This window comes from Motacilla alba, chromosome 1 (assembly GCF_015832195.1).
Source record: "Motacilla alba alba isolate MOTALB_02 chromosome 1, Motacilla_alba_V1.0_pri, whole genome shotgun sequence".
NCBI lineage: Eukaryota > Metazoa > Chordata > Aves > Passeriformes > Motacillidae > Motacilla > Motacilla alba.
The window spans coordinates 29,561,314-29,588,402 of record NC_052016.1 but is presented as its reverse complement, the minus strand read 5'-3'; the positions used below and the strand labels follow the sequence as shown (position 1 = coordinate 29,588,402).

The following is a 27,089-nucleotide window of genomic DNA, read 5'->3' as shown; positions in this document are numbered from 1 at the left end:
AAAGAAAGCACCTCTGTTGGGGGAGAGGAAATATTCGCCTGGTAGCCACTTCAGTAATTTCCAGTTTTTAGTAGTGTGTTGTCCATTGAATTTTCTTTTTGTCATTATAAGAAAGGTTATATAATGGAAACAATCCATGGTTCTAAAAGTTGGTGAGACTTGGAAATTCATTTCAGGTAGTTCTATTGAAGTACAAATTCTATTTGTAAACTCACCTCCCCAACCAACAGAATTTTTGAATGGTTCTTGCAATTTAATTGTCTTTGAAATGACGCTTTCTGGTGTAGATAGGAAATGTGAAACATTTTAAAGCAAATTTATGGTTAAGGAATCTTCCTCTGTGTTTATTTCCTCCTAGACAACAAGTGAAAGCCGTTTGCTTTACCATATCCCACTTGTGCAGATTTTTGCTTGTGTCAGTTGTGACTTGGCATCTGCCCTTAGTGCTTACTTTGAGTCTGCAGCTGCTGACAGTACTGCAAATCTTCCTAAGAACTTGGTCAGTGAATGGAAGGAATTCTTTTCTGAGGGAATTCACAATTTGCTGTTACCCTTGTTGGTGAAAATCACAGGCAAGTATATGACAAGGGGCTAACAGCCAAGCTGTTCTGAAATAGACCTGATCAGGCCACATTTATGGGAATATATTGTATTTATGGGAATAAAATGAATTGAATTTATGGGAATATAATGTAAATAGAGTTTATAGCAACTCAGTTTTTTTAACACTTACATGTTAATTAGTAAAGTGATTGCATATTGTTAAAATTAGATGGAACCTGCCAAGTGCAATCTTGAGTTGTTTCCAACAGAACTTGTTTATGGTATTATCCGTACATTCTGCATCACAGCTTGTGTTTTTTTAAATAGGAGAAAGCAACAATGCATCAGAAGGTTCTTTTCAGAATTCTGTGTTATCATCTTTGGGTGAAGCTCTAACTTACATCTCAAAGGACCAGTTCTTAAACCATAAGCTGCCACTGAAGTTTGTTGCAGGCCAGAAGACAAATCTTCCAGATAAAATCCAGACTCTACTGAACACACTCTCTCCATTGTTGCTTTTCCGGGCTCGACCTGTACAGGTTTCTGTCTACCATATGCTGCATAAGTAAGAAGCAACAAATTTTTCACTTTCATTGCCTCTCAACCCTCCTGCCCCTTTTTTTTTTTTAAATATGCTATAGAATATGCACTTGTAGCAAAATCATGTTCCATTATGGGAGAAAATCCTTAACTGGGCAATTCATGTTCTTTTTTGGAGGACACTATATAAAACTATGAATGCTAAAGTTAGTTGTATTAGCAGACTTAAGAAAGGTATTTATTTTTAGCCCTTATTTTAGCACTCATAGAATCCTAAAATGTAAACTAAAATATTCCAGGTTTTATCTGGGCCTGACACTACCATTAAATAGTATGATGTTTTTATTTTTAATAATTTAGGTAAGAAAGTGAATATAGATAGGTAGTATTGCTCTGAACTTCTTGGATGTTTCTAATACCCTGAGAGACAATACAGAATTTGTAAAATATGTGCATTTGGCTCCCCAAAATGCAGATTGCAAGGCAGATGGCTTAAGCCAGCCACCATTATTTTTCACTTATATTGAGGCATAAAGTTGCAATAGCTTTATTCTGATAGAGCATTTTATTTTAGCATGGTTCAGGAAAAGTAACAGGTCTGGAAAGAGAAGTGAGCAAGGATACATGCTTGTTGGCTGTCGCTCTTGAACCATCTTTGCAATGGTGACACGTCTCTGAAAGATTCTGTGTTGTTGTTAAGGACTAACTGCCATTATTTTATTGCCTGTCAGAATGTGGATGTTGATAAGCAAAGAACTGTGCATCACATATATTAAAATAATTTATTAAAATAATTTTTAAATTAAACCTGATTTACTTTCCATATTTCTATAGATTAATGCCTGAATTGCCTAAATTCGATGATGAAGATCTCAAGTCATATGGTGATGAAGAGGAGGAATTGGCATTGTGTGTATTTTTTCCCTCACTTTTTATAAGACTGTCTTCCATATTTTTAAAATATGTTAAAAGATTGAAATTTGCAGCAGAGTAGCTGTAAGCCAGGAGATGTTAAAAAATTGCATAGCTATGACAACAAGGTTATAAATATTTAGAATATTAAATATTTGGGTCCTTTGCACTAAAACTGGAGACAGTATTTGCAGTTGTTTTTAGGTGCAGTTACTGGACTAAATGCCATATATATGCTTTATATTAGGAAATCTCTGCAAATTTTTACTTTTATTCAGGATTTGTCTGCACAGGTAATTTCAGTTACTTGAAACAGACCAAAATTAACCTATGTGTTTTATACAGCTTGAATCCAGTGAATTTTCTGGTTTGAAGATGTGGTAACTGATTAAAACTCCTTTTTAACCTCAGCCCAATGATTAATACCTTTCCTAACTGCAGAGATGCAAAAGGCTTTTCAACCCAGAGCCAACAGTGATTAGGAGATCATTGTTCAGTTGCTCCTTTGTTGGTGTGACTCCAGAGAAAGCAAGCAAAGCAGCTATCCATGATGTAGGTTAAATCAGATCAGCCATAGACCACTCCCAAATGAAGTGATCAGCATTCAGTTTAAAGTCATCTTCTAAGAAGGTAAAAACACCAACTATCCCGTTCAGGGAAAAAGAAGAAATATTTAAAAGAGTAAATTTTCCTGTAATAAAAGGCTTATTTTATGTTCTGCATGCATGGCTTTACTTTCATGACTTTCTAGGAAGGCTATGAACTTAAATTCAGTTCATGCTGCTGCTCAAGATTTGAGTTTACTATTCCAGATAATATTTTTTCACAGATCACCTCCAGCAGCTCTTATGTCTATCCTGGCCACTCAAGAACTCTTGCTAGAAAACATCCTGGAATGCATTCCAGTTGGAGAATTTGCAGTTATTCAACCCCTGAGCGATGAGTTCTGCCTTGTTCTAGGATATCTTCTCACTTGGAAGTTAATATTAGCTTTCTTTAAAGCGGCTTCTTCTCAGGTATATTTTCAGAGTCTTTTCTTTCTAACTGAATTTCTTAATCTACTTATTTAGTTTCAGTCTCAAAGTTTCATTTAGCCTTTTTCTTTTAATTATGTAACTTCTTATCCCTTGTTTCTGTGAAATTAGTGAAAATTCGGAAAGCACCAATAGACTTAGATTTCTGCAACGCTGTATTTGAGGATGGTAAAATTAGAGCAATGAAGAACTAAGATTCATGAAATGATGACTCTTTCTTGCATTTTCAAACAAGCTTGGTACATATTGTAATCTTCTAATCATTCAAAATGGGGCAGAGAACTAAACTTGTCTTCTAAACACTACTTCTAAATCACAGTGTTGCTCTTCCTCCCTGCAAGGACATATTTGTATTATTTACAGAGTAAGATGTATTTACCATGTTTTGTTTTTTTGTGAATTTTCTTTAATGCTACCAGCTACGAGTTCTCTACTCACAATACCTTAGAAGAACTAAAAGCTTGAATAAACTGCTTTATCACTTGTTCAGGCTTATGCCTGAAAACCCTGTCATTTCTGGGCAAACTTCAGAAGTTCCAAATAAGGACACAAAAACCTTCTTTACTGAAGAGCTTCATTTAGATGTCAAAGGTTAGTAAAACTGTATTTGTGCATTTGAGAGAGTTGTTATATTTGCATAAGCTTTTTTTCTTAAAAATACTTATTTAGAAAATCTTACCTATAAAACAAACACACAGAGAGACAAATACATATATATGTTTAATAATCTTTGGCTAACACTCCCCATTTGAAACTTAACCAAAGTTGACGTGTTTATCAGAGAAACCAAGAAAAACAAAACTCAGGAATAATACATTGCCATTATTGAATCATGAACATAACAACTGCAAAACACTAGAAATGTGTGATCTATTCTGGAACCATTGCTTCTAGAGATATTTTTTAATATTAAATAAAGTTTCTATATTTTCTTGTATTTTAATATATAAATTCAAAATATTAAAAACCATTTTAATATATATTTTTAAATTTTTGAGATGCTAAATTGTGTGTTGTTTTTGTCATGCTGTTCAAAAGACCCAGTTAATCAGCGATGATGAGAGAAGATATGCTGCTTTTTTCAGTTGAGAAACATGAAAAAGGGAATTAGATTTTTAAGTCCCTTCATTAATTTTTTTTAATGTACCTACATAGATATAAGCAAGGAAATGGAGTTTCCATTTCTTAATTTTTCTCTTGGCCATCACTGTATGTTGCAGAAAAATTTATCTGGATGACAGTAAGAAAGAATTACTAACATGACATCCCAAGGGAAAGTCTTCCCTTAACTCATCGTAGAATCATTAAGACATCTGGGATCATCAAAGTTCACCCTTTGAACACCACCATGTCCCCTAAACCATATCACAAAACACCCCGGAGGTGTTTTTTGAACACCTCCAGGGATGGTGACTCCACCACTTCCCTGGGCAGCCTGTTCCAATGCTTACCCACTCCTTCAGCAAAGAATTATTTCCTAATATTCAACCTGAACCTCTGTTGGTGGAACTTGACATGCTTGCAAAGCTCAGCTGTCCTCCAAACACCTTATTGTTTGTTTGATCCAAAGTTAGTATTTTGTGATTTCTTCAATATAAAATTATTGTTGATTCCTGGTGTCCACTTGGAGTTCAGTCTCTAAATTAGAAGGTGAATTCTGAGGTGTGGAGTATCAGGCTAAGGAACAAAAAAACCCCAACCTAGTGAAGAAGGGCTGAGTCAAACAAGCCCTTAGAATAGCAATAATAGGAACATGTACATGAAATTCCAAGTACCACAATTATATTGGAATAAGAAATTTGTATGTGGTATGGAGGCACCAACATCACTAATGTATTAAGAGTATTTCAACACCTCTTCTTTCCCTCCCAGGGACAGGGGTGCTGTCATCCCAGATCCCACACTTGGCCTGCTCTGTGTACCATATAACACTGAAAGATCTGCCAGCCATGGTGAGGCTGTGGTGGAATAGCTGTGAGAAGCGTGTCTTCAATGTTGTGGATAAATTCACAAGCAAATATGTCAGCAGTGTGCTCTCCTCCCAGGAAATATCTTCTGTTCAGACTAGCACACAGTTATTTAATGGCATGACAGTAAGACTTTTTCTCCTTTCTTTTTATTTACTTCAGTTTTTTGCAAACATTTCAGGAAATTTTACTTCTCAGAACCAGACTGTGGTTCTGTTTTATATAATTGCAATTTTGTTGTTCTAAATGACTGATTAAACATAATTTTGCTTGGTATCAATACATTAAATTGATGTTTATTAATATTCTGCTTGGAAAAAAACATGAAAGAATGGATTTTAGGAATCTGAAGAATTTGAGGAAGTAAGTGGAAGGTACTGCTATCAATATACTACTTTTTGTTTATTAAAAGATGTAATCAATCAGTAGATTGAAAACTAGCTGGTATTTCCTTTTTAGTTTACTGAGATATGAGTAGATTCTTGTTTTCTTTGAAAAAAATGTTTACCTGATCTAAGAAAATAATTTAATATGTATAGTAATGTGTTTTATATATATATATATATATATATATATACACACACACACAAAGACTAGAGATGCTGAGTGGCATTTTTAATATGTGTCTTGTTTTCAAAGATAAAAGCTCGGTCTGCAGCACGAGAAGTCATTGCAACCTATTCTGTTGATGATATCTTTATTGAACTGATAATACAGCTTCCATCAAATTATCCACTGGGATCCATAACAGTTGAGAGTGGAAAGAGAGTTGGTGTGGCTGTACAGCAGTGGCGCAATTGGATGCTACAGTTAAGCACGTATCTTACACATCAGGTGAATTTCAATAAAGTTCTTAGTTTTGAAAACTTAATAGCAGAAAAACATTCCTAGTAATGCAGTATTGTATAGAACTGTGTAGTAGATCTCATCAGATTGCAAAGACCTTTGTAGAATTGGGTCACTCTTACCGTCTGCCTTTCTCCGGGTACATAAACAGAGGTAAAATGATCGTCCTACTCAATTCTGTTAAATCCAGAGCCTAAGTTGAAAATTTAGATCTCTTAAGATGTGACCCAGTGTTTGTCCTGCATGGCAGTACCATCTCAACTATAATTTGAAAAAAAACCACAAACAAACAAACAACAAAAATCAAAACAAAAAACCCATCCATGGAATTCTCTAAAAGACTGATGAATGCTGAAATTGCATCATCTGTGGTTATACCAAAACAAAGCAGTGATTGAAAATTTCAAAATATGTTTTTAAGTGCTCCCGAATACGTTCTTCCTGCACTGTTGAATACTCACTTTTCTGTAGATCAGAGTATTATAAATTATGCACTGCATGTATTGCATGTAATTTCAGATTATAAATCCTTCAGGCTTTGTTTCCTTCATGTTTTTATGACTACAACAGGAATAGTTCAAATGAGTTCTACATTATTAACAGCTCTTTTCCCTCTGTTAGAATGGAAGTATTATGGAAGGCTTATCTTTATGGAAAAATAATGTGGATAAACGTTTTGAAGGCATTGAAGATTGCATGATCTGTTTTTCAGTCATTCATGGTTCAAACTATTCTCTTCCCAAAAAAGCTTGCAGAACATGCAAGAAGAAGTTTCATTCAGCTTGCTTGGTAAGTATCTGGAGTAAAACTTTTTAAATAGGCAAAATACCCTAGAATCATAGAGCAGTTTGGGTTGGAAGGGACCTTAAAGCTCATTGTTCCATCCCCCTGCCATGGGCAGGGACACCTTCTGCTAGACCAGATTGTCCAAGCCCCATCCAGCCTGACTATTCATATAGTTTAAATCAGAAACTTCTACTGTATTACCAACAATTTTCCACTTTGTCATTGGAATATCTGGGATTACCTGCACTCATAAGTTATTTCTGTGGATTTTGTATTAGGATGTAAGGGCAGGTAATGAAAGAAGAGCTTCTGCACAGTGTATGTCTAATAGGTGTATATGCAAATACATATGTACATATACACATGCATACATATGTGAGTGAAAAGGGTTTTTTTACTGTTTCTTGTTGTTTTTTTAGAAGTCTGGGTAATGTTTTGATAGTTACATTCACAGAATCACAAAATTAACTAGGTTAGAAAAGACATGAGTTTGAGTCCAACCTATGACCTAACACCACCTTGTCAGCTGGACTATGACACTAAGTGCCACATCCAGTCTTTCCTTAAACATCTCCAGGGACAGTGACTCCACCAGCTCCCTGGGCACCCCAATCCAATGCCCAATTACTTCTTCTGTGAAGAACAACTTCTTATTGTCCGGTCTAAGCTTACCCTGGTGCAGCTTAACACAGATCCCTGGCAATAATGGTTATTGTTGATGATGTACCAGTGTTTCTGTACTCAGCTTGCCTTCGTATATTAAACAGATGTATTTCTTTTTTTCAGTACAAATGGTTCTCATCCAGCAACAAATCCACATGTCCACTCTGTCGAGAGACATTTTTGTGAAACAAAATGTTCTTTCTTCTTTCTGTGAGCTAAATAAGAAATAAAGAGCAGGCAATAAACTGTATGTTGAAAGACCTTAACTATTTGGAAAAAATGTCAGTTACTTTAAATTGTTCACTAGTGGAATATGACACACTTACCTCTGGACTGGCTTTTTGTAAATTTGAACTTCATTCTTCTTTGATATAAAGAAATATATAACAATAATTTATTTTAATTGGTATATTTTTAAGATATATTAAAAATTTCAGAAGTAATGCAGACTTATGTCTGAAAAGTGGTGTTTAAGCCACAGCATAGTTAATTAAAACCTCTCATTTTAGGCATATTCTAACATGGTGTTATGTAATTAACTCAGGTGATACCTCTTAACGTAACTAACAGCTGAATATAACATAGGTGGTATAAAGATTTGATTTTTGATTATAATGCATTCATAATAGTCCCTTTTTTGGGGGAAGAAAAGAATGTTGTTGCTGTTAGACATTAAGGCATGAAACTATGGTGATAATCTGTTAAAGTGTAACATTTAAACATAGCCTCTTCTATTAAACTGAACTTTCACCTTTCAAAGTTTCTTTTTGCCAAAACTCCCCAACCATCCAGTAGCCTGAAATCATGAAAACCCAGAAGCCTAACTAAGTAGAGAGACCTCAATCATTCCTGCATGACAATGACACCATCTATTTTGCTGATTGGCTTTTAAAGAGAAGGCAGATGCACTGATCAGTTTTTGTTTGTCTTCATGAGCTGGCAAATTAGCTATCACTGAATGTCCACTGTACTTCCACTGTCCAAGAATAATAAGGACTCCTAAGTGAACATCCAGATGTATCAGAATTTAATAGCCTTCAACTATACATTTTTTTCATGCCTTTTCTTTAAACAGTGGTAGCATACTAGTATATTCCAACTTGGATGGTATTTGTGGTGGGTTTCTTTGAAAACTTAATAGAAGTGGGGAATAAATAAATAAATAAAATTTGTCAATCTCTTCAGTCTCTGGTTTGCTATCATTTCCTGTGTATGATAAACTTTTAGGAATTAATTGTATAGATTTTTCAGATGCCAGGTTTGTAGCATGGTCAATTGGCTGTACCTCAACAGTTATTATTTTAGATTTTTAGCTGTTGATAACTGAAGTCTGTATTTTTAACAGGTAATGCTGGGCTGCCAGAGGAGAAATTCTGTGACCTTTTGTTTTGAGTAGGTGAGAACGGAAAAGATTTAGAGCTGGTATCAAGAAGGTCTAACTGAAAAGACAGAGTAGGGAACAAGCTGTATTGTTTCATAGTTACTGATGCTAAAACTCCATCATTGCCTGTGTTTCATCACTTTGGTTATTCTAAATTACTTCTTTGCATGGTCAGTGACTGATCTGAAAGCAGATACCTTAATACCTTTTCATGGATGGGTACTCTTCATCTGGATTACTCCATAGTAGTATCCTCCTTGTAAAATGGAATAAAATGGAGTACAATCATACCACACTACTGCCCAGAGATTTCAGGGCGGTAATAGCCTGCCTTGAATAATGGAGTTGTTAAGGTTGGAAAAGACGTTTTAGATCCTCATGTCCAACCATAAACCTAGCACCACCTCCATGTTCAGAATTAAACAGTGTCCTCAGGTGCTGTATCCACATGGGTTTTGAACACTTCCAGGTATGCCACTTGACAACCCTTTTTTTCCTAATATCTAATCTCAACCTCCCCGGGGCAATTGAAAACTTGAGGCTGTTTAATTTTGTCCTGTCCCTTGTTCCCTATGAGCAGAGCCTGATCCCCACCTGTCTCCACTCTCCTTTCAAGGAGCTGTGGGGAGTGAGAAAGTCCCCTCTGAGCCTCCTTTTCTCCAGGCTGAGTTCCCCCACCTTCCTCAGCTGCTCTTGGTGCTCCAGACCCTTCCCCAGCTCTGTTCCCTTCTCTGGATGTGCTCCAGAACTTCAGTGTCCTTATAGTGAGAGGTCCAAAACTGACCTCAGGATTGGAGGTGCTTCAGCAATGCCCAGTACAGAGGGACAGTCACTGTGCTGGTCCTGCTGGACACATCATTGCTGATAGAGGCTGGGTGCCTTTGACCTTCCTGCTTACCTGAGCACACTTGGCTCATGTGCAGCTGCTCTTGACCAGCACCCCCAGGGCCTTTCTTGACTGGCAGCTCTCCAGCCACTCTGCCCCAGCCTGGAGCTCTGCTCGGGGTTGTGGTGACCCAAGAACATCACCCAGCACAGAAAAGACCCTTGCTTCACCTTTTTGTTCAGAAGGACACAGTTTCCTTCTGACAGAAACAAACTTTCTAATTGTGCCTTGGACCTGTAAAAGTGCCTGATAACTACATCAAAAGGAGCACCACTGATTCAGAGCATTTAAACCCAGCACAGCTACAGAGAGGAGAAATTACAGACTGGAAGTTTGCATGGTTGTCTGAAAAGTGAAGTACAGGATTCCTACTTCAGTGCTAGTTCTACATAGTACATATTGCATATATATGTATACAAGTCCCTAAAATTCAGTTCCTGCCGCTACTCTGGTATGTAAGTTATTACCAGACCACAGTAAGACTAGTCAGGGCTAAAATTTAGAATTCAACCCAGCAAACCCAAGTGTAGGCTTGGCAATTTCTCTGAGAAATGGGAAAATGGATTTCTAGTCACAGCACTACTTACTTGTTACAGAAAGTGAAGTAAATAGTTCAGGCTCTGTGGTGGTGCATCCCCCTTTCCCCTCAGGCTGCATTATTATCTCAGAAATGCTCAACAGGATCTCTTTGCTTTCATTTCTGTATCTATAGAATTGAGCTAATATTTCTTTGTGAAAAGAATAGTTTTTAAAACATGAAAATGAGAAATATGTATCTGAGGGCTAAGAATTATTTATTATTGCATGCTACTGTTCTACTTGCTTATAGATGTCCAAGTGCTTTTCTACTTACATGTACAGTGCACAGGATCGATCCAAGGATAGAAGTCCTAAAGAGAGAAAGCTCTGGAAGACTTCTGTTTATAACATATATGAGCATCACAACAGACACAGAATTAGTCAAGACAGCATTGTAAAACAATTATATTTCCTTTTCTTTAATTTTATTTCATTCTATGATTTCTCATTTCATTTCCTCTCATGAAATGTAACTTCTTCATTTCATGAAAGGAAATTAAATCTCTCATTTTCAATTAATATAATTTCATTAAGTTTCAGTTAATTTCACAGCACTTAATTCCATTTAATTTCATTGTGTTCCACTTAATTTTTCTTCATTTCACTTAAATTTTTTTTTCTTTCTTTTCACTTCACTTTGTTTCTCTGGTCCAGATTGCACATCGTAAACTGAACAACAAAAACAGCCATTTAACAAAGAGCCCAAATGTGTTAGAACAAAAAGCATGAACTTTCTCTAATGGCTTCACATGACCTGGGTACAGGCCTTGCAGGAAAGAGGGAAAGGCCATTCTTACAGAGAATACATACATGTGATACAATATTCTTCTTGAAGACACTTTGCAGTACTCTGCCCATGCCATAATACATGTAGGGAAGAGTCCAAAGACATTCAGGAGGCTGAGAATGGTTTCTGGTTACTTGTTTAAATTTCCAACAGTGGGTGTGTTTGTCTGGGTCTGTGGATCCTTTACTCTGTCAGGCAGCTGAAAAGCACTGCCAGGTCTGTTCAGAGCAGCCCCGGAACCACAATTGACACCTGGGCCCTAGAATGAGACTGAACACATGGGGAAGAAGTCTTACCATCAAGGGGTGTGAAGGTTAGTGAAATCTAAACATAGTTTCTTTCAGATGTTCAGCAAGGCTGAGCCTTGACTTAATCAGATTCCCAGAGAGCCAAATTTGATTTGCAAGATGAGATTTTTGTAGACAAACAGGAAGTACCTCAGCACATTACCAACATGTGAGCCTAGAGAAGCCAAGCACAGGAGCCTATGGTAGTTTTGTTTTGGTAAGCAAACAAAGACTGCCTTTTGAAGCAGGGAAACAAAAGGTGGTGACTGAAAGCACATGCCTTTTAAGGTGCAGATAGTCTCTTCACATGAAGATCAGCACTGGTCAGTTTTCACAACTTTTTGGAAGAAATTAAAATTATTTCCACCACTATAAGGCCCGAAACAGCTCACTCGACTCACAATTGTTCATGTAGTCTGATTTGGATACACAGGAGAACTACTGACAGGATATTCTCAAGAGGTCAAAGCAACACAAAAGATTTTACTGGCAACTTTGGAAAAATCAAGGAACTTTGGCAAAATATTTAGTGCAACATTCTATCAACATGAAACACTTCTCAAAGCGTTAACTTGTCCCACTCAACTTAGCAAACTTTAAATGCATTCGATTTCAAGTTACTTAAAATTCTAAGTAGAGGGAATTAGAAGAAGGAGAAAGACAGAAAATATATAGAAAAGCACACATACAACTACCAGTTCCTGGGTTCCAATGATGCTAGAAACTCCAAGGAGATAGAGGTAGGGTCCAGACACTGTGATTACCTCATGTTCAGCCTTCAATACCCCTTGGCCTTTCTGTGCCCTTCCCCCAGCAAGGACTTATGGTCATTTGGCCACTCAGGATCCGGGTTAGGGGCTCCAGAGGCAGGTGGGGAGCATCACCTGTGCTGTGCCCGTGATTGGCACCACTGTAGAATGGGACACAGGCTCTAGGGGTGGGAGGTGTGGGACAGGTCACTGTGTATCACCAGGGCAGGGCCTGAGCTGCCATTTCCCCTGCACAGGCATGTCAAAATATCTCAAGACATTAATCTTTGCAGTCTTTCACAACCATCCACTGGCTTTAGAACTGGCCAGTGAATGGAAGGTCTGTACTGTGTCACTTTAGGTGCTACATATTCATCCTCACCATCTCATGTGTCCCTTGATAACACTGTCACATCTGACATCACACCCAACAAGAGTTGTGTTAAGGCTCAGTGGATGGTCTCCAGATTTTATATATTCACATTGCAGCATGCTACTAAGGAGCAGAACACCAGTGGGAGGAAAGAAGCCTCCTGATTCACCTTGTCCACTCAATATATGACTGAAAAGACCCACTACTAGGTTAAATCACACAGTGAAACCACAAAATCACAACTGTGCACAAAAGGAAACAAATAGGCTCAGGATCCCTTCTGTGGGAGATGTACAGCACTTGCACAGCCTCCCTAAGACATGGTCCAAGGGCCTCCAATTCATAATACGTTATTTCCTATGATTTGTCTTTCTTTTACTATTTTTGCATCAGACATTCTGAACAGGTATAGTCCCAGAGGAAGCCCAAAGAACAGAAACAAAGCTGTACAGCTCTCAAACCCACTAACCAACATAGAAGGAAAATACTGAAATCTGTGGAACTAAAGGTCTGTTAATGCCAGCAAAGCACATTACTGCTCTTCACTGCAATCTCTTGTAAGGGAGAGGCTGGTCACTTCCACCAAAGCAACCCACACAGTATACAAGCCTCTTAAAAGATTAGATTAAATGAATGCGCCCCTAGACAGTAAAACATATAATAGATTTCTGGTTGAAGTCTGGGAGGCTACAATAATTTTCTCTTATGCAATCTTCTCCAAAACAACAACTCTCTCAGTACAAGAGATAGGATTTTTTAAATTTGGTGTGTAATAAGAAACTTGCCTACATTCTAGTGTTTCTGGGTTACAGGAAGCATTGTAAATCTATTTAAGTTGTTAATACACAGAAGTGTACTAGTTAGTTTTACATCAGGAATTTAGAAATTTTACAAATTATACAAAGGCTGAGAACTTTTGGGAAATGCCATTTCAAATGCATTTAATAATGTAAAAGAAATTTTAGTAGCTTGCAGCTTCCTTTGTCCATACCTTATTAATCAGCAATCTCAGTTTTCTGGAGAAGTGATAGCCTTGTAGGCCCTCCATTTTCTCAAGAAAGTCACATTTAAAAAGCTGACTTCACAATGGGAAAGCAAGGCACAAAAACTCAAATTAGTATAATTTGCGATTAACATATGACTACCAGCTCCCCAGCTGAGGACATCACATAAGCACATGATGGCCAACTACCTTGGTTAGAGGCTGAAGACCCCTGTGACCTACCAGCTTTCTCTTCTCTGCAGTCTGAGAACAAACTTTACTAAAACAGTGGTCCTGCATTATATTCAAGCAATGGGAAGTAATAAGCATGCTTTGATTTTGGACCCTGAACTTGTCATGATGAAACAAGTGGTTAAGCACAAATGGTTTCCAATACCCATGCAAGGCTCTGCTCCTCCAGTGTGTTTTTTTTTCTTTTTTGGAGGGGCTACAGAGCTCTAAGCCCAAAAAGATAAATGAAATGCAAACCAGAGATAAATCAGAAGAGTTAAAGTATTCTGGCTGACCTCAAGTTACAGAAATGTAGCCAGGAAGCAAGCACAGAACAGAATTGAACAAAACAAGAGAAAAAACTCTCCCCGGGATCCTGAAGAACTTAATGTTTTTTGCAACTGTCTTCCAAGGGCATGGCCCTTGCTGAAGTTCAGATTTCCACTGATGAGTGCAAGCTGACCAGTACTCAGAGAGAGAGGTTAATTGGGCCAGGTGGATGTGCAAGGCTTCATTTCCTCATCTTCTGATGGTTTGCAGCCCCTGCCTATTGCCAAAAGTATACCTGGTATCAGAATTAGCACTGCAGCATCTGTTACCAGCACAGCAAGCCATGGAAATTTTTTTCCCTAGAAAAAATGTAAAGAAACCTAAGACTTTCTGAAGTAGCCTTTGCAACACATTTCTCAGCATGTTTTGCAGAAAAAGTACCCATTTCACAACTAGGAAATGTGAATGCTAACTGCTTGGAAATCAGATAATTCCTGGCTAACAGCTTCTACAATGAAAGGGTACTGCCTTCCCAAAAGCCATATGCACACATTTTTCACTAAATATGCATTTACTCTTGGTAAAGAGCAGCTCAACTAGGGTTATGTTTAACATCACAGGAGATATCATTTGGATGGAACACTCTGGTGACCCCTTTGTCCAGCTGGCACTTTAACTAGGGGACACTGGTTTGCGTAGGGCTGGATACTTTTTATCATTCCAGCCTTCCTGTCTGCACAATGAATGGAGTGACATATGACTGCAGAGTAAACGGCAGAAAAGAATGAATACTGTGAAGGACAAAATTATCAAGATCATTCAGGACAAGATTGAAGCCAAGTTTGGCTTTCACTAACTTATTTCTAAAGATCTTTAGTGATGGTTTTGGTCATTCAAAACCGTACATGCCAGAATCTTATAATCACTACCAACAGAGACTTCTCCTATATGTTTATTCTGAAAACCTTTTCACAAGCTTAAAGCCATTACTTCTTACTCTGTTTAAAGCAGACACAGAGAATATTTTTTCACCTCCTCTTTACAGGTTTGCATTTATATTTGAAGACCTCACATCTCACAGTAGCCTCATGACCTCAAGTCTTTCAGTCCTTCCTCCAACTAGCAGTCTTATTTGCTGTTCTCTCTTATTGCATGTCCCGGCTAGATGGTAACAGCAGACGTGACAGAGCCCCCCTTTTGAGCTCCACTGAATCTCAGCTACCAGTGGAGGCACAAGGGGGAAACAAAAGAGCAGCAGTACCGGTCCTGGGGTAGAACTGGGGTAACTTTATTTGATGATAAAACTCCCCCTCTCCAGGGTCCCAGGACCCTGAACTCAGGGCAAACAATAGCTTATAAACATGGGGAGGTCTCAGGAGAGGATACAATCTTAATCTAATCAAGAGAACTGGAGGTGAAATACAAGGTGGGAATACAATGTATAAACCAATGAGGAATTTCAAGGGAGGAGAATAGCTTCAGTAAACTAATGGGGTTTGAAAGACTACAAAACTGACGGGGAAGTTTCTAGGGGGAAGGCAGGTTCGGGGAGAGATTGGCATTTAACAGAAGGAGTAAAGAAAGTTCTGGGGAAAAGGTAGGGACAAAAGGGGTTAACACCTGAGAAGGGGAAGGTCTTTAACACTTGACAGGGAGTAGCTAGGTAACAAACAGAAAAACCAACACTTAACTAGACTAAATATCAATGAGGGAGCAAGTCTAGATTTAGAAACATAAGATACAAAATGGGAAACTTGTGCCACTCTAAAGGCAGGGAAAGAACAACATAAGGGAGTTACAGAATTACAAATTAAACAATAATCATACTAATAAACTAAAGAAAGCACACTACTACACTCTCTGCTCTTCCAAATTGGTTGACATCTTGAAGCACAATGCCTGAAAAATACCTTCTAAGATCCTATTTTTCTGAATCAGCAAATACAATTCTCAAATAATTCCTTTGTTTCTTTATCGGGAAGAAGAAAATCTAGTGGTGCCCTGTGCTAGGCAAAAGATTGTGCAGTCATAAGTCTGGAAACATGATTGTTTCAGAAAATGTACAGGTGCCATGTAAGTGCCACATGTTCACCCTAATACTATAAAAGCAATTTTAAAGTCATAATGTCAAGGGAAACATGGATTGGAAAAATACTTTCTACAACTAAAAACTGTTTTTCAAATTGTATCCATTTATTTTACCAGTGACAATCCTGGGCCTGCCAACACCTACTTCAAAGACTGCAAAGAGGTGCTAGAAACGGAACTCCCTCCCTCCCTCCCTCCCTTCCTCCCTTCTTCCCTTCCTTCTTTCCCGCCTTCCTCCCTTCCTCCCTTCCTTCTTTCCCGCCTTCCCACCTTCCTTCCCGCCTTCCTTCCCTCCTCCCTCCCTCCCTCCCTCCCTTCCCTTACAGAGATGACATAATATACTTTTACCTTAAATCCAGAGAAATGCATACTGATTAGGACAAAAATATAACTGAGCTCTTTCAGTGGAGACTTGGCTCACAAATACATCTGCTACAAGCTCTGTGGTTTGGGACCATAAGAATTCTTTGCAAACCCTATCCCAACAAAGGTGATTGAGTCACATGCTTTGACATGGATCCTGAAGACAGACCTCAGAGAAATTTAGCTTAGAATTTCGAAAACTTACCTAAAATCGGTAAAAGCTGTCTGCAAACATGTTCCTAGATATACAGGGTACAGAAGCATAGGAGAGACTCATGAATGCGGGAGAGTCTACACTGCCTGACTGGGCACTACAGCAGCCACATCCACCTCAGCCACTTGGTAGGTTAGAGGGAGATGGCTCTTGTCCCCTTGGTCCAAAAGAACCACTGTCAGTAGACAGAGCATTTCTTTGCAAAAAATGGATGAGGAGCATAGCACCTAACCCATCAAGACTGCCTGCTGCTGGGATCATAGCCAGTAAGCCTTCATTCTGTCCACAATAATGAACATCCTCTCCATGTCCCCAAGAGCATGTTAATCATTTGTGGCTTGAACAGGTTGATAGCAGACCCCACTTGAGGGCTGATGCTTTGTCCCCATCCCCAGAGAGGTGCCTCCAGTGTCTGCTGCCTGCCCTGCTCCTGGCTGGGAGGTAGGACAAGCACTGGCTGCCAGACTCACTCTGCTGCTCTGAACCAACCCTGGCCCCACTGCACTTGGACACAGGCACAGAAATCATCTGTAATCCTACTCCACTGCTGTTAGATACACTCCATTTCCCCTGTGTGGGGAATGGGAAAGGATCTAAATAAAAATACAAAGTAATCTCCTGTTTTTACTTCATCTGATTACTGTAGAAGTTAAGGTGGAAAGTACCAGACTTTCAAAGTATACTTTCATTTTCTACTTGCAGGGAATTTTTCGACGAATGTGTCAAAGCATCCTACTTCTTCTGGGAAATGTTTTAACTAAAAATAACCCTGATAACTTGAATCTGCTTACAGAAAAAAAAAAAATACTCTGGAATTTACACTTGAAACATTTTCAACATACCAAAAGTGTACTGATAAAACAACTTGTGCAGTTCCCACATATGGAGGATTTAGGGAACTGTCAGACCAATGCACTCACCTCCATTTGCTCTTGTAACAGATGTCAACATCTGAGTTCACCTTCCTAATCTAACAGTTTTTTCCAAATAGTTAAGCGATGGCAAAATCTCACAAAAAGAGTGGTTGCTACAAAAGAGAGAAATGTCAAACACCAAGGAAGGCCACACGGGGGGCTGCCTACCAGGAAATTTTTGCCCAGTGTATGCCAGAATTTTATCTGTTTGTTTCTAGGGGGGAATGGCTGGTAGCACCCGTAGTCAAGCTGACCGCATCAAGAAGGTGTTTAAGCGTGGAGGGTGTTATGCTATCTAGCCCATGAGCAGCAAGGACCGAAAAAAACCCTGCTGTGTTTCCACTATCCTCCACTTCAGTGCTGGCCAAAGCCCAACTTAGTTATTCAGGAAACACGAAAGGTAAACTTTAAAGCCCTCTCCATCCTAGAAAAGGTCACAATGAGTAACCAAAGCCTCTGCAACCTGGCCATCCTCTGAAGGGAAGAAAGAAGAACAGGCAGAGGAGAACGGGCGGGGAGGAGGGAAGTGACTTGGGCTGTGCAGGGGCAGAACCTGCCTCTCAGTGTCCTTTTCCTTGGGCATGGCAGCACACTGCCTCCCTTCTGATGAGGGTTTTAAAGACCTGAGCTGTGAGGCCTAGGACTGGTGCTTTGGCAGGCCACTAGATGGCAAGAAACGGCAAGGATTGAGCACCAGCGGTGCCTTTCTTCCCTGCAAAAGGGACACCTTATGCTTCCCTCAGGCCCAGCTGGAGTCAAGCCTGTAGAACGCTCCTCCTAACTTCACTTGAGTGCATCAGAGCACAGGCACAACCCCTCTACACTCAATGGCCCTCAAATTAATTTCCTCTTTTTATTTTTAGGTGATATTTTGGGTGGTTTTTGGCAGTGCTTAGTTGTCTTGCTGTGCTAGAAGTAGTCATGGCACCTGTTTTGAGATGCCACTGAACTGTGGCATTGTGGTGATTCGTGAAGAAAGCCTGTTCACTTTAGGGAAGAGCAGGTGCTTCTCTGTAAGACAGGTTGACGTGCAACAAGCTGAAGTGATTTTCATTGATTAAAAACAAGCCAAAGTCCTCACAGAAACATATATTATATCCTTAATTGCTCAACCTTTTGCTCTTTTTGCTGCAGTGTTATGTGTCCAGAGAGAAAATCACAGAAAACTGTTGAAATTTAAGGGCTAAACATCTCTACTCTGAGCAGTTTACAGTACTACCAGTTGAGGTATGATTTTTATTTGCATTTTTATCCAGAACAACTCTCCTTTGTGTCATGGTTTGAAAAGGAAGTGAGTTTTTTGGGAGGCTGTGGTCAAACCAATGGGTGCTCAGATTTGAATATTGGCACCTGGTGTGGCCACTGAAGACATGGATACGCCTCTGAGAACACAGAGGGTTAAAAGCAGAGGACTCCCAGGGGAACTGCTCTCTCTGGCTTCCAGTAGGTGAAGAGGTCAGCTGCGGGCGGGGTGGGGGAGGAGAAGCCATGTGGCCTGAGGGAGGCAGGCCGGAGCCTTGCATAGAGAAGGGGGGGTGACGGCCCCTGCAGGATGGAAGGGTGGACAACAAAGAGAGGTATCAGGCAGCCCCCCTCCCCCGGGAGAGAGAGAGAGAGAGAGAGAGACTGTGCCTGTGCTTTGGCCACCTTGAAATTTGATATCCTGTGCCGGCACCACAGCCTAAAGAGAAGCGGGGAGTGCGGGGAGATGATGCAGCCAGCGTCCTGGGAGTTCTGGGCAGACAGAGCCCAAGCTTTTAACCCTTTTCTTGGATGATGAAAACCTTACAAATACTGATCCTCCTGGATCTGAAGGAGAAGAGAGGTAGAGATGAAATAGGGAGAGATGGACAAGTGTGATGAAAATTTGTGCAAGTGAAGGGTGTCAGAAGACTTTGAGAAGAATCCTAGGTGGGAGGAGATGATGGAGCGGCCTTTGGCTGGACTCTTTTCTTGTATGGCCATGGACAGACCCATTTCCTTCCTGTGACACAGAGACTGCATTTACGGGGAGGCAATGGCTTGGAGCCAAGAGAGGGCAGTGAAGGAGTGGTGTGAACAGAGATGTAGAGGAAGATCTCTGTTCTCAAAACCCCTCGGCGCCAGGGGGTGAAATTGGAGGGGGGACTGGCGTCCCGAAACAGAGAGACTGTCACTTTTTTGGAACTGACCAAAGCATCCTTAAAAGGGGAACCCGAAAAGCAGTTCTGGTCCATGCACAGTGGTGAGAGCACTGGACGTGGAAGGAAAAGGTCACGATATGGTACAAGAGGGACTCCTCTCTCCTTGATGAAATGAGAGTTGATTACCTGAAGGGTGGTGATGGACTGAGAATTGAATATCTGAGGGGTGGTGACTGGATGAAAATCTAAGGTTTTATTTTATGCTGTGGTTGAATTTGAGCAGGGGGAGGAGAAATGTTTTTGGAAGGTTTTCATTTTGAATTCTGTGTGTTCATTTTATTATAGTTGTAAGGTAATGAAGTTTTTTCCCCTTTATTCCTAAGTTGAAGCCTGCTTTGCTCTATTTCTGGTCACATCTCACAGTAGACACCAGGGAGAATATATTTTCATGGAGGCACTGGCATTGCGCCAGCACCAAACCACGACACTTTGTTAAACTAAAGAACACCAAAACCATTTTACTGTAATTATACATTTTACTCTAATTATCCATTTTCGAGTCTTTTCTCTAAGCTCAGGCTTTTTCATTACTCTGGTGTTAGTCAGAAGCCTTATCATCCAAAAAGTTATATTCCAAACAGAACAATATTCTTATTAACAATGTCTCTGTTACCTCCTTTCTTTATCGACCCAGAAGAATTCCCCACAAGGATGAAAGCTGTCCCCTGCCCCATCCCTCCTGGATATGCCTGGCTACACAAAGCCAAGTCAGGGAGCTGAACATCTTTTGTTTGGGTGACTCTCCAATTGCCACAGGTCCCAGTCCCTCCTTGCAACCTGCTAATACGCTGCCTTATCTGGAAGGCTTGCTTCTAATTGGATGTCCCAAACAAACGGTAAAACTAATTGACTGCTTTAGACTTTCTCAAAATAACATGTTTCTTTTAAATTTAATTTCTCTGCATTTTCTACTCCAAACCAGGTTTGTTTCTGACAGATAACAGTATTTCAAAACATGTTTGTCTTTCCCCAGAGTTCCTTCTTCCTTCAGGAGGCAACTAATCCAATGTAAAAAAAATATTTGTCATATGGGATGTGACCAAGCCTCTTAAACCTGACCTTGGCATCTTCTCCCTGGAGCCCAGTTCTGGTATGGGATTCATTCCACCCATTGTGGACAACTACAGTGGCATATTGTATCTGAGCCAGGCACCAAAAGGCTCCATTGAGACTCATGGGAGAAAGATGAATCATATCTCAGAATCTGTGCACATCATAGTTACATGGGCATCGGATAAATCACCACATCATCATCATTGGCTGATTCACTCCTTGATTGGGAATGAAGCCTTCCCATTGACAGAGTCTGGACCCAGTGACCTGCTATGAGCTTTACCAAGAACACAAATTCCTTTCATCTGCTGTCATACATTTATTTTCAGTCTTCTGCAAGCCTCCTTTCCAACTGCTGTAAAAAATATCCACAAGGATCAATTAAGGCAGGTCTAACACTGAGATCTGCTCGCCTGATCTGTCTGCTGGGTCTGACATCCTTTGGATCTAGATCTAGGACTGAAGATCCTCAGCCTGTGTGAGTGTCCTGCTACAGCTATGGACAAAAACTGAACAGGAGCAACCATGAACCACAGCAGAAACGACCTGTCAGTCCTTCAAACACAGAGGATTGGAAGCAACTGAAGCTACAGGGCTGATGTCAGGAGCTCAAAGCAGTGATCAGGTAACACAAGGAAGGTCTCAGTGCAAGAGCTGGCACTCACCGCTCTGCAGTACAGGTGAACAGAGCTGCTGCCTTCCTCCCTAACATCAAGGGGGCAGCAAAAGGAAATCCAACATTTATGTGCACAAAAAATTTCAGGCCAGGTCATAGGTGTTCTCTAATCCCTGTGGTATCTGAAACAAGATACCAGATTTCTAGGTAAATGTGGAAAAGTAGGGTGCTGCCTTCCCCTTCAGGGTAGGTCATTACAGGGTCTAACATTAGTTTTCATATCAAATGAGATGAGTATAAAGGTTAGTGGTGGCAAGAGGTTGAGTCCCAGTTTTCTGCTGCACAGAAAAAATGGATTCTGTTTGTCCTGACCATTTTCTAGCATAAGCACCTTATGAGATTCTTGGTAAATGAACCAGAAGTAAGAAACTTAATAATAATAGAAAATAGTATTTTCATAGTTTCATATTTGTCTAAGCAGAGAGCATTTGATGGTAGCAGACATACCACACAAGCTGTTGCATCTAGAACTAACCTCTTTCCATCATGGAACTTCCTTAAAATATGTGGGGGCAAGAATGTTAAATTCCATGGCATGATTTACTGTGAGACGAAGTCTGTTAAAATCTTTCCATCATGGAACTTCCTTAAAATATGTGGGGGCAAGAATGTTAAATTCCATGGCATGATTTACTGTGAGACGAAGTCTGTTAAAATCACTGAAAGACAACCATTAGAAACCCTCACCCATCACTGTAGAGAGTGAAGGAAAACTCAAGACTAAATCCTGAACTGCTACTTTTCCCCTTCTTCCTTAGCTAAAGACAGGGCTGCTGGAAGAACCATCAAAGAGAGATGTCTGTAAAGTCAGAATACCAGGTCAGCCATTTAGTATAATCTCTCTTCCATGAATTGCAGAAATGAAGGAGGGTAGACAAGGAGGGAAGGGAATTTTACACAACTTCCACCCAGGAGATCAGAGCAAGCATCAAAAGAGCAGCTGTGTTAGTTTAACACAACCTGGCTTTTAGTGGGGGCGGAGAAAAAACCACAGTCTGCTTCTGAGAGAGAAGCTCCTTGAAACTTCTACTATGTCCAGCAGAGCAATCCCTGAAGGCTCTGACGATGGACATACTGGCTGGCCCAATCAGAGAAGTTAGCAACACCTCTGTGAGCACACATTTAAGAAGGAAAAAACACATGCAAGCCCTCTTGCTTCCTCCGAGGGGGTAGGGAGGAGGCCTCCGGGAAGCCTTCTGGCGCGGCCGGGGGGAGCCCATCCTGGCTCATCCCAGCACCAAGAGCGGCTGTGTGGCCAGGGCGGCACAGCCAGGGCAGCTCAGCTGGGATTGCGCAGCTGCTGCCATCTTGGCATGACTTGCAATGAACTTCATTTAGCTGCTTTTAACCAGAAAGGCAAGGGCAGCTAGTGCGGCCTGTGTGGGCCAGCAGGGACCACGTAATCAGCAGTGAAGGGCATGGTGAGCAATTCCCCAATGTCGAGCCCAGACGGGATCAACATCTCAGCACTGCAAAACTCTATAAAAACTTTTCAATTGATAGAACTCAAGAACACATGAACCTATGGACATCAATTCTCTCCCAAGTCAGAGAAAAGAAAAAGGTGAAGACATGTGAGGAGAACAACATGGCGATGCTGAGGGCAGTGAAAAGGAGGGAGGGGAGGAGAAGGTGCTCTGAGCGTCAGAGCTGAAATTCTTCTGCAAGCTGTGGTGAGAACTATAGTCCAACAAACTGTTTCATGGTAATTCATGAAGTGCATAGGGAGATGTAGAGGTCTACCTGTACCCTGTGACCATGACACAGCAGAAGAGACTCTTCTCCCTAAGTGAACAGAAGAAAGATTTTTAGAAGTGGCTGTTGCAGCCAGAATAGCTGCTAGTAAAGTCCAGGGTAAAGAAGCAGAAAGAGCCTTTGCATAATATCCACAGGTGTTTAATTCAGCCACACGGTAAGATGTTCAGGGTCCCAGGTGGACTCATGGGGAGACTCCAGGTTTTTTCCTGCCTAGGGACCTGGGGGTCAACCTGGTCTTGGGGCAGTACAAAGGTAAGGGTCAATCAGGGAATAGGCAGGGAGTGGCTCAGGGACATAGGAACAGGGGAAGGAACCAATGGGGTCTTAACAGCTTTTTGAGGGAAGCTTCTTGTGTCTCCCTAACTTAGGGGATGGCCCCCAGGGTCTCCACAGTGACACATCCATGAAAAACCCCATGTTTTGTCTCCCTATGCTGTTGGTAAAAAAGAAAGAAAGGCTGGAGGGCGGGAGGGAAAGGTGTTCTAAAGGTTTATGTTAGTTCTCATTATCGTTTTTTAGTTCTATTAATAAATTTTTCTTTCTGGCTTTTATGTTTTAAGCCTGTTTTGCCCTTGGAGTGTTTTCTCCTAATCCTTATCTCACCCCATGAGTCTTTCAGATTTTTTCTTTCCCCCTCCTTTGCTAACCTGTAGTAGAGGAGAATGAGTGAATGGTTTCTCGTGGGTGCCCACCTTCTAGCCAGTATCAAACCCACGCAGCAGCCAACCCTGTGTTTGACAGTGTGCACCTGAGATCTGAGCTGAGGAAGACTGCAGTGTGGAAATTTCCTCACTGCATTTACTATTCTAATCCTTACAAAATGCCTCACCCAAAGGACTGTCCCAGCAAGTAAAGCTTTCCAGAGCCAGAACAAACTGTTATTGCACTTAAATATCACTTGTGTCCCAAAGAACAGAAAACAAACATGACCTATTACAGGCCTCAAGAGAACTGCAGTTTGTCCAGATCTGGGGGAGGAAGACTATTCAAAATCAATTATGATTTTTTTAAACAAGATATATAAAATTAATCTCCCTAGCATTCTCACATTTCTTTTTCTAAATATTTTTTTCTTTTTGGCAGCTGCTCCTTTTCCATAAAAAGCTGTACCTTTACTTACTATTTGTACAGGGTTAGATTTTCTTTAAGTTTTAATAATTTTTATTTTGGCATTATGAAATAGTAGATACACTCTCTAGTAGATTCGTCTGTTTCTTAAATACAGATATACTTGTTTTAAAAATTGTCTATTATCACATGTACTCCCAGCATCACTTGGATGCCATTACTACACCAACCGTTCCATTATAGTTACCATGGAGAAAATTGCACATACTGAGAGGCTATCTTGGCCTTTGAGTATTTTTCTTTCTTACAGAGCTTCATTCATTGGTGAGGGAAACTGGGACATCCACATTCCCAAAGAAAAAGGATGGCAGACAGTCAGAAACATTCATTTAGAGATTACCTTTGCAATCAGTCAAGCTAAAAATACTCATCCCCCATCCACACATTGCATTTGGGCTCCCTTAACTTATGCTTGCTGGTTGTTAGGAAGCAAAGGCAGCAGTGTTTTATGGGGCTACCTCAGGCAGTATCCCTGAGGTTAAGGACAGGTAAAGCTCACAGGAAGACTTGGGAGCTCTCATTAGGTTATCTGATCTGGCACGCAGCTCTGGTGCAAGTTTTGATTTATTCCAGACCCACTTAGGGTTCACAAAACCCACAGAAACAAGTGAAGCTATCTACACTGGCAGCACACAATGGGCACTCTTAGAGCAATTGGGAGCAATTGGCACCTGGCAAGTCTTCCAACAAAAAGCAGATCTAAATGATGAAATTCTGGTTTTCGTCTTAAAAATGATGACTGTGTTGTGGCCCTCTCCAGAGTGGAAAGTCTATGATAAGGAGAAATAAACAATCTTAGTTCCTTCTGAGACTGTCCAGAGCTTGCAAGATTCTTTGGAATAATGAGCAGGCACAGATGCCAAACAGGGGGCTTAATGTCCTTCCTTAAAAAAAAAAAAAAAAAAAATTCTCCAACCATGTCATCTTGTTTTCCCTGAATTTATTGTAAGTGCTGTTTTGTTCCTGGCAGAAGGTTATGTTTGTCGTGGATGAAGGACTTTTATCAGGGTTTGACACACAGAGAGCAATAACCTATATTTTCATTAGACTCATAGGTGTCTGTGTCACTTCATAATTTCTTTGCTATGTCTAGGCCACAGGCTCAGTCTCTGTCAACAGCCACAGAAAGAAAAGGGAAGTGCAGAAGGGCAAGTGGCCCTGGCAAGGCAGCAAGGGGTCAACATGGGCATAGCCAGGACACAGTCACATGCCAACTTCTGGAATTCTGTTCGGACAGCCAATGTGCCAAACTGCCAATGTGCCAAGTGCCTTCAAGCACTTTAGGAGAGGGGAAAAAAAGGTTTGAAATGTATCAGGTGTAAGAAAACAGCTATTTTATCTAAAGACACACAAATGTGTTTGACAGCTTTGTTTAATAGTTTACACTGCGGCTCAGGTCAGTGGTACACACCTGTAATGTTTAATGCAGTCATCTTAAATGATCCCTTTACTTTTTTCCATAGAAAAGCTTTACAAAGTTTGTCTCCTCCTAAGTTCCCCAAGAATGTTAATGGAGATGTTAAAAAAAAAATTACCCAATGAAAAATACCTTTTCTTTTCATATAAGTTTTTTTTTTATTTTAAAAGAATAAAACACATTTCTGCAAGACTGTAAAATGTCATTTCCTCCATGTCTGAAGAGGTGGTTTATTCTCTTCATTTGAAAATGCAGGTTTAATTCATGTGTTGCTTACTTTGACACCTACTAGAAATCAGCTAGCCCGTTACCATATCAGCTGTTGCTTCAGAAGTGGCTGTCTTGGTTAAGAAATGACAGGATGAGTTATATAGTCCTTTTCTGACAGGCACAGAAATCTGGCATCTTTATGCTGCCATCACTGTAAAATTATTGTCTATCTCCATGATGATTCATATTCCTTAGAGAAGACAAAGGACCTGTTTGCAGGTTACTCATTTCCTGACCCTCTGCCAAGGCCCAACGCCCACCGCACCCAGGCTCCCATGTAACTCCAGAGGACTCTGCATATCCATGCCCTCCTCTTCTTCAGGAGAGATGAGAAGAACACAGGAAGAGATGGGCCTTTGAAACACCAACATAGAACACTCAGAGCAGTGAAAGTCACTGAAAACCACATCTTGAACATCAAAATAGATGAGTGCTGTCCTGCCACCAGATGTGGGAAAGCCCCATGGAAAAATGTAGGTTGAGGCTATGGTCATTCAGTCCACCCAAAGAGGGAAAGTTCAAATGACATGCATAAACTTTACACTTTAAAATTTCGAACCTTCCATTTACACAAGGGGATAATGCTGGTTTCCCTGTTATTCATCCTGTTACCTGGGCAACACATTTCTTTTAGGATCTCCCTTCTTCTTTTTAATTCAAGGGCAGATAGTGCTTCCTTTGGTTGTGTCTTTTCCATTCTTCATGCTTCAAACAGTCAGTGCTGAAGAGGAATTCCTACACCCTTTTCCTGTGTTTTTTCCTGCCTGCCCATTCCTCAGCAGGATCCTTGTTGCCAACTCCCATTAGGCTTGCCAAAAAAGTAACCAAAATCATAGTTTAAGAAATCACTTAGAAAAGTCATAGCCACTTAGAAAACTAACATTGCCTTTCCTGATACCCTCCATGAACTACTTTGTAACAGCACCCTGAGGGCAGCAGTCTTCCTCTTCAGCAATAACACAAACTTTATTTTGGGCCTCACAGAGTATTTTGTGGCATCACTGGACAAATTCTGGTCCAAGCAAATCCAGGAAACTAAGCAAGTTGCAACCAAAAGTAAATGCATTTGCTTGCTACCTAACATCCAGGCTTGGGTATTTTGAGCACAATTTTCAGGAAGTCCCCACTTCCCAGACAATTTAGCTACTTACGCATTTTTGGAAACACAAGGGAGTTTTGCCTTTAAAACACTGACTGCTTTAGACAGGG

General features: G+C 40.4%; 2 protein-coding genes across 3 annotated transcripts in view; one reads left to right on the top strand and one right to left on the bottom strand.

Moving 5' to 3' along the window:
* The window catches only part of LTN1 (listerin E3 ubiquitin protein ligase 1), a 31,089-nt gene extending 23,405 nt beyond the window's left edge, over positions 1 to 7,684 (top strand). Inside the window, exons 22-30 of the mRNA XM_038158909.1 lie at positions 359 to 572; positions 871 to 1,108; positions 1,918 to 1,992; positions 2,825 to 3,011; positions 3,449 to 3,620; positions 4,902 to 5,122; positions 5,636 to 5,830; positions 6,464 to 6,631; positions 7,415 to 7,684. Of these exons, the coding sequence (XP_038014837.1) occupies positions 359 to 572; positions 871 to 1,108; positions 1,918 to 1,992; positions 2,825 to 3,011; positions 3,449 to 3,620; positions 4,902 to 5,122; positions 5,636 to 5,830; positions 6,464 to 6,631; positions 7,415 to 7,477 (1,533 nt within the window). The 3' untranslated portion in view covers positions 7,478 to 7,684. The remainder of the gene's footprint in view (positions 1 to 358; positions 573 to 870; positions 1,109 to 1,917; positions 1,993 to 2,824; positions 3,012 to 3,448; positions 3,621 to 4,901; positions 5,123 to 5,635; positions 5,831 to 6,463; positions 6,632 to 7,414) is intronic.
* A 2,830-nt stretch (positions 7,685 to 10,514) lies between these two features.
* LOC119710193 (OX-2 membrane glycoprotein-like) overlaps positions 10,515 to 27,089 on the bottom strand; it is a 52,265-nt gene continuing 35,690 nt past the window's right edge. For both annotated transcript variants that reach the window (XR_005259519.1, XR_005259518.1), the window contains one exon: positions 10,515 to 11,194. The gene's annotated coding sequence lies outside the window, so the exon portion shown is untranslated. The remainder of the gene's footprint in view (positions 11,195 to 27,089) is intronic.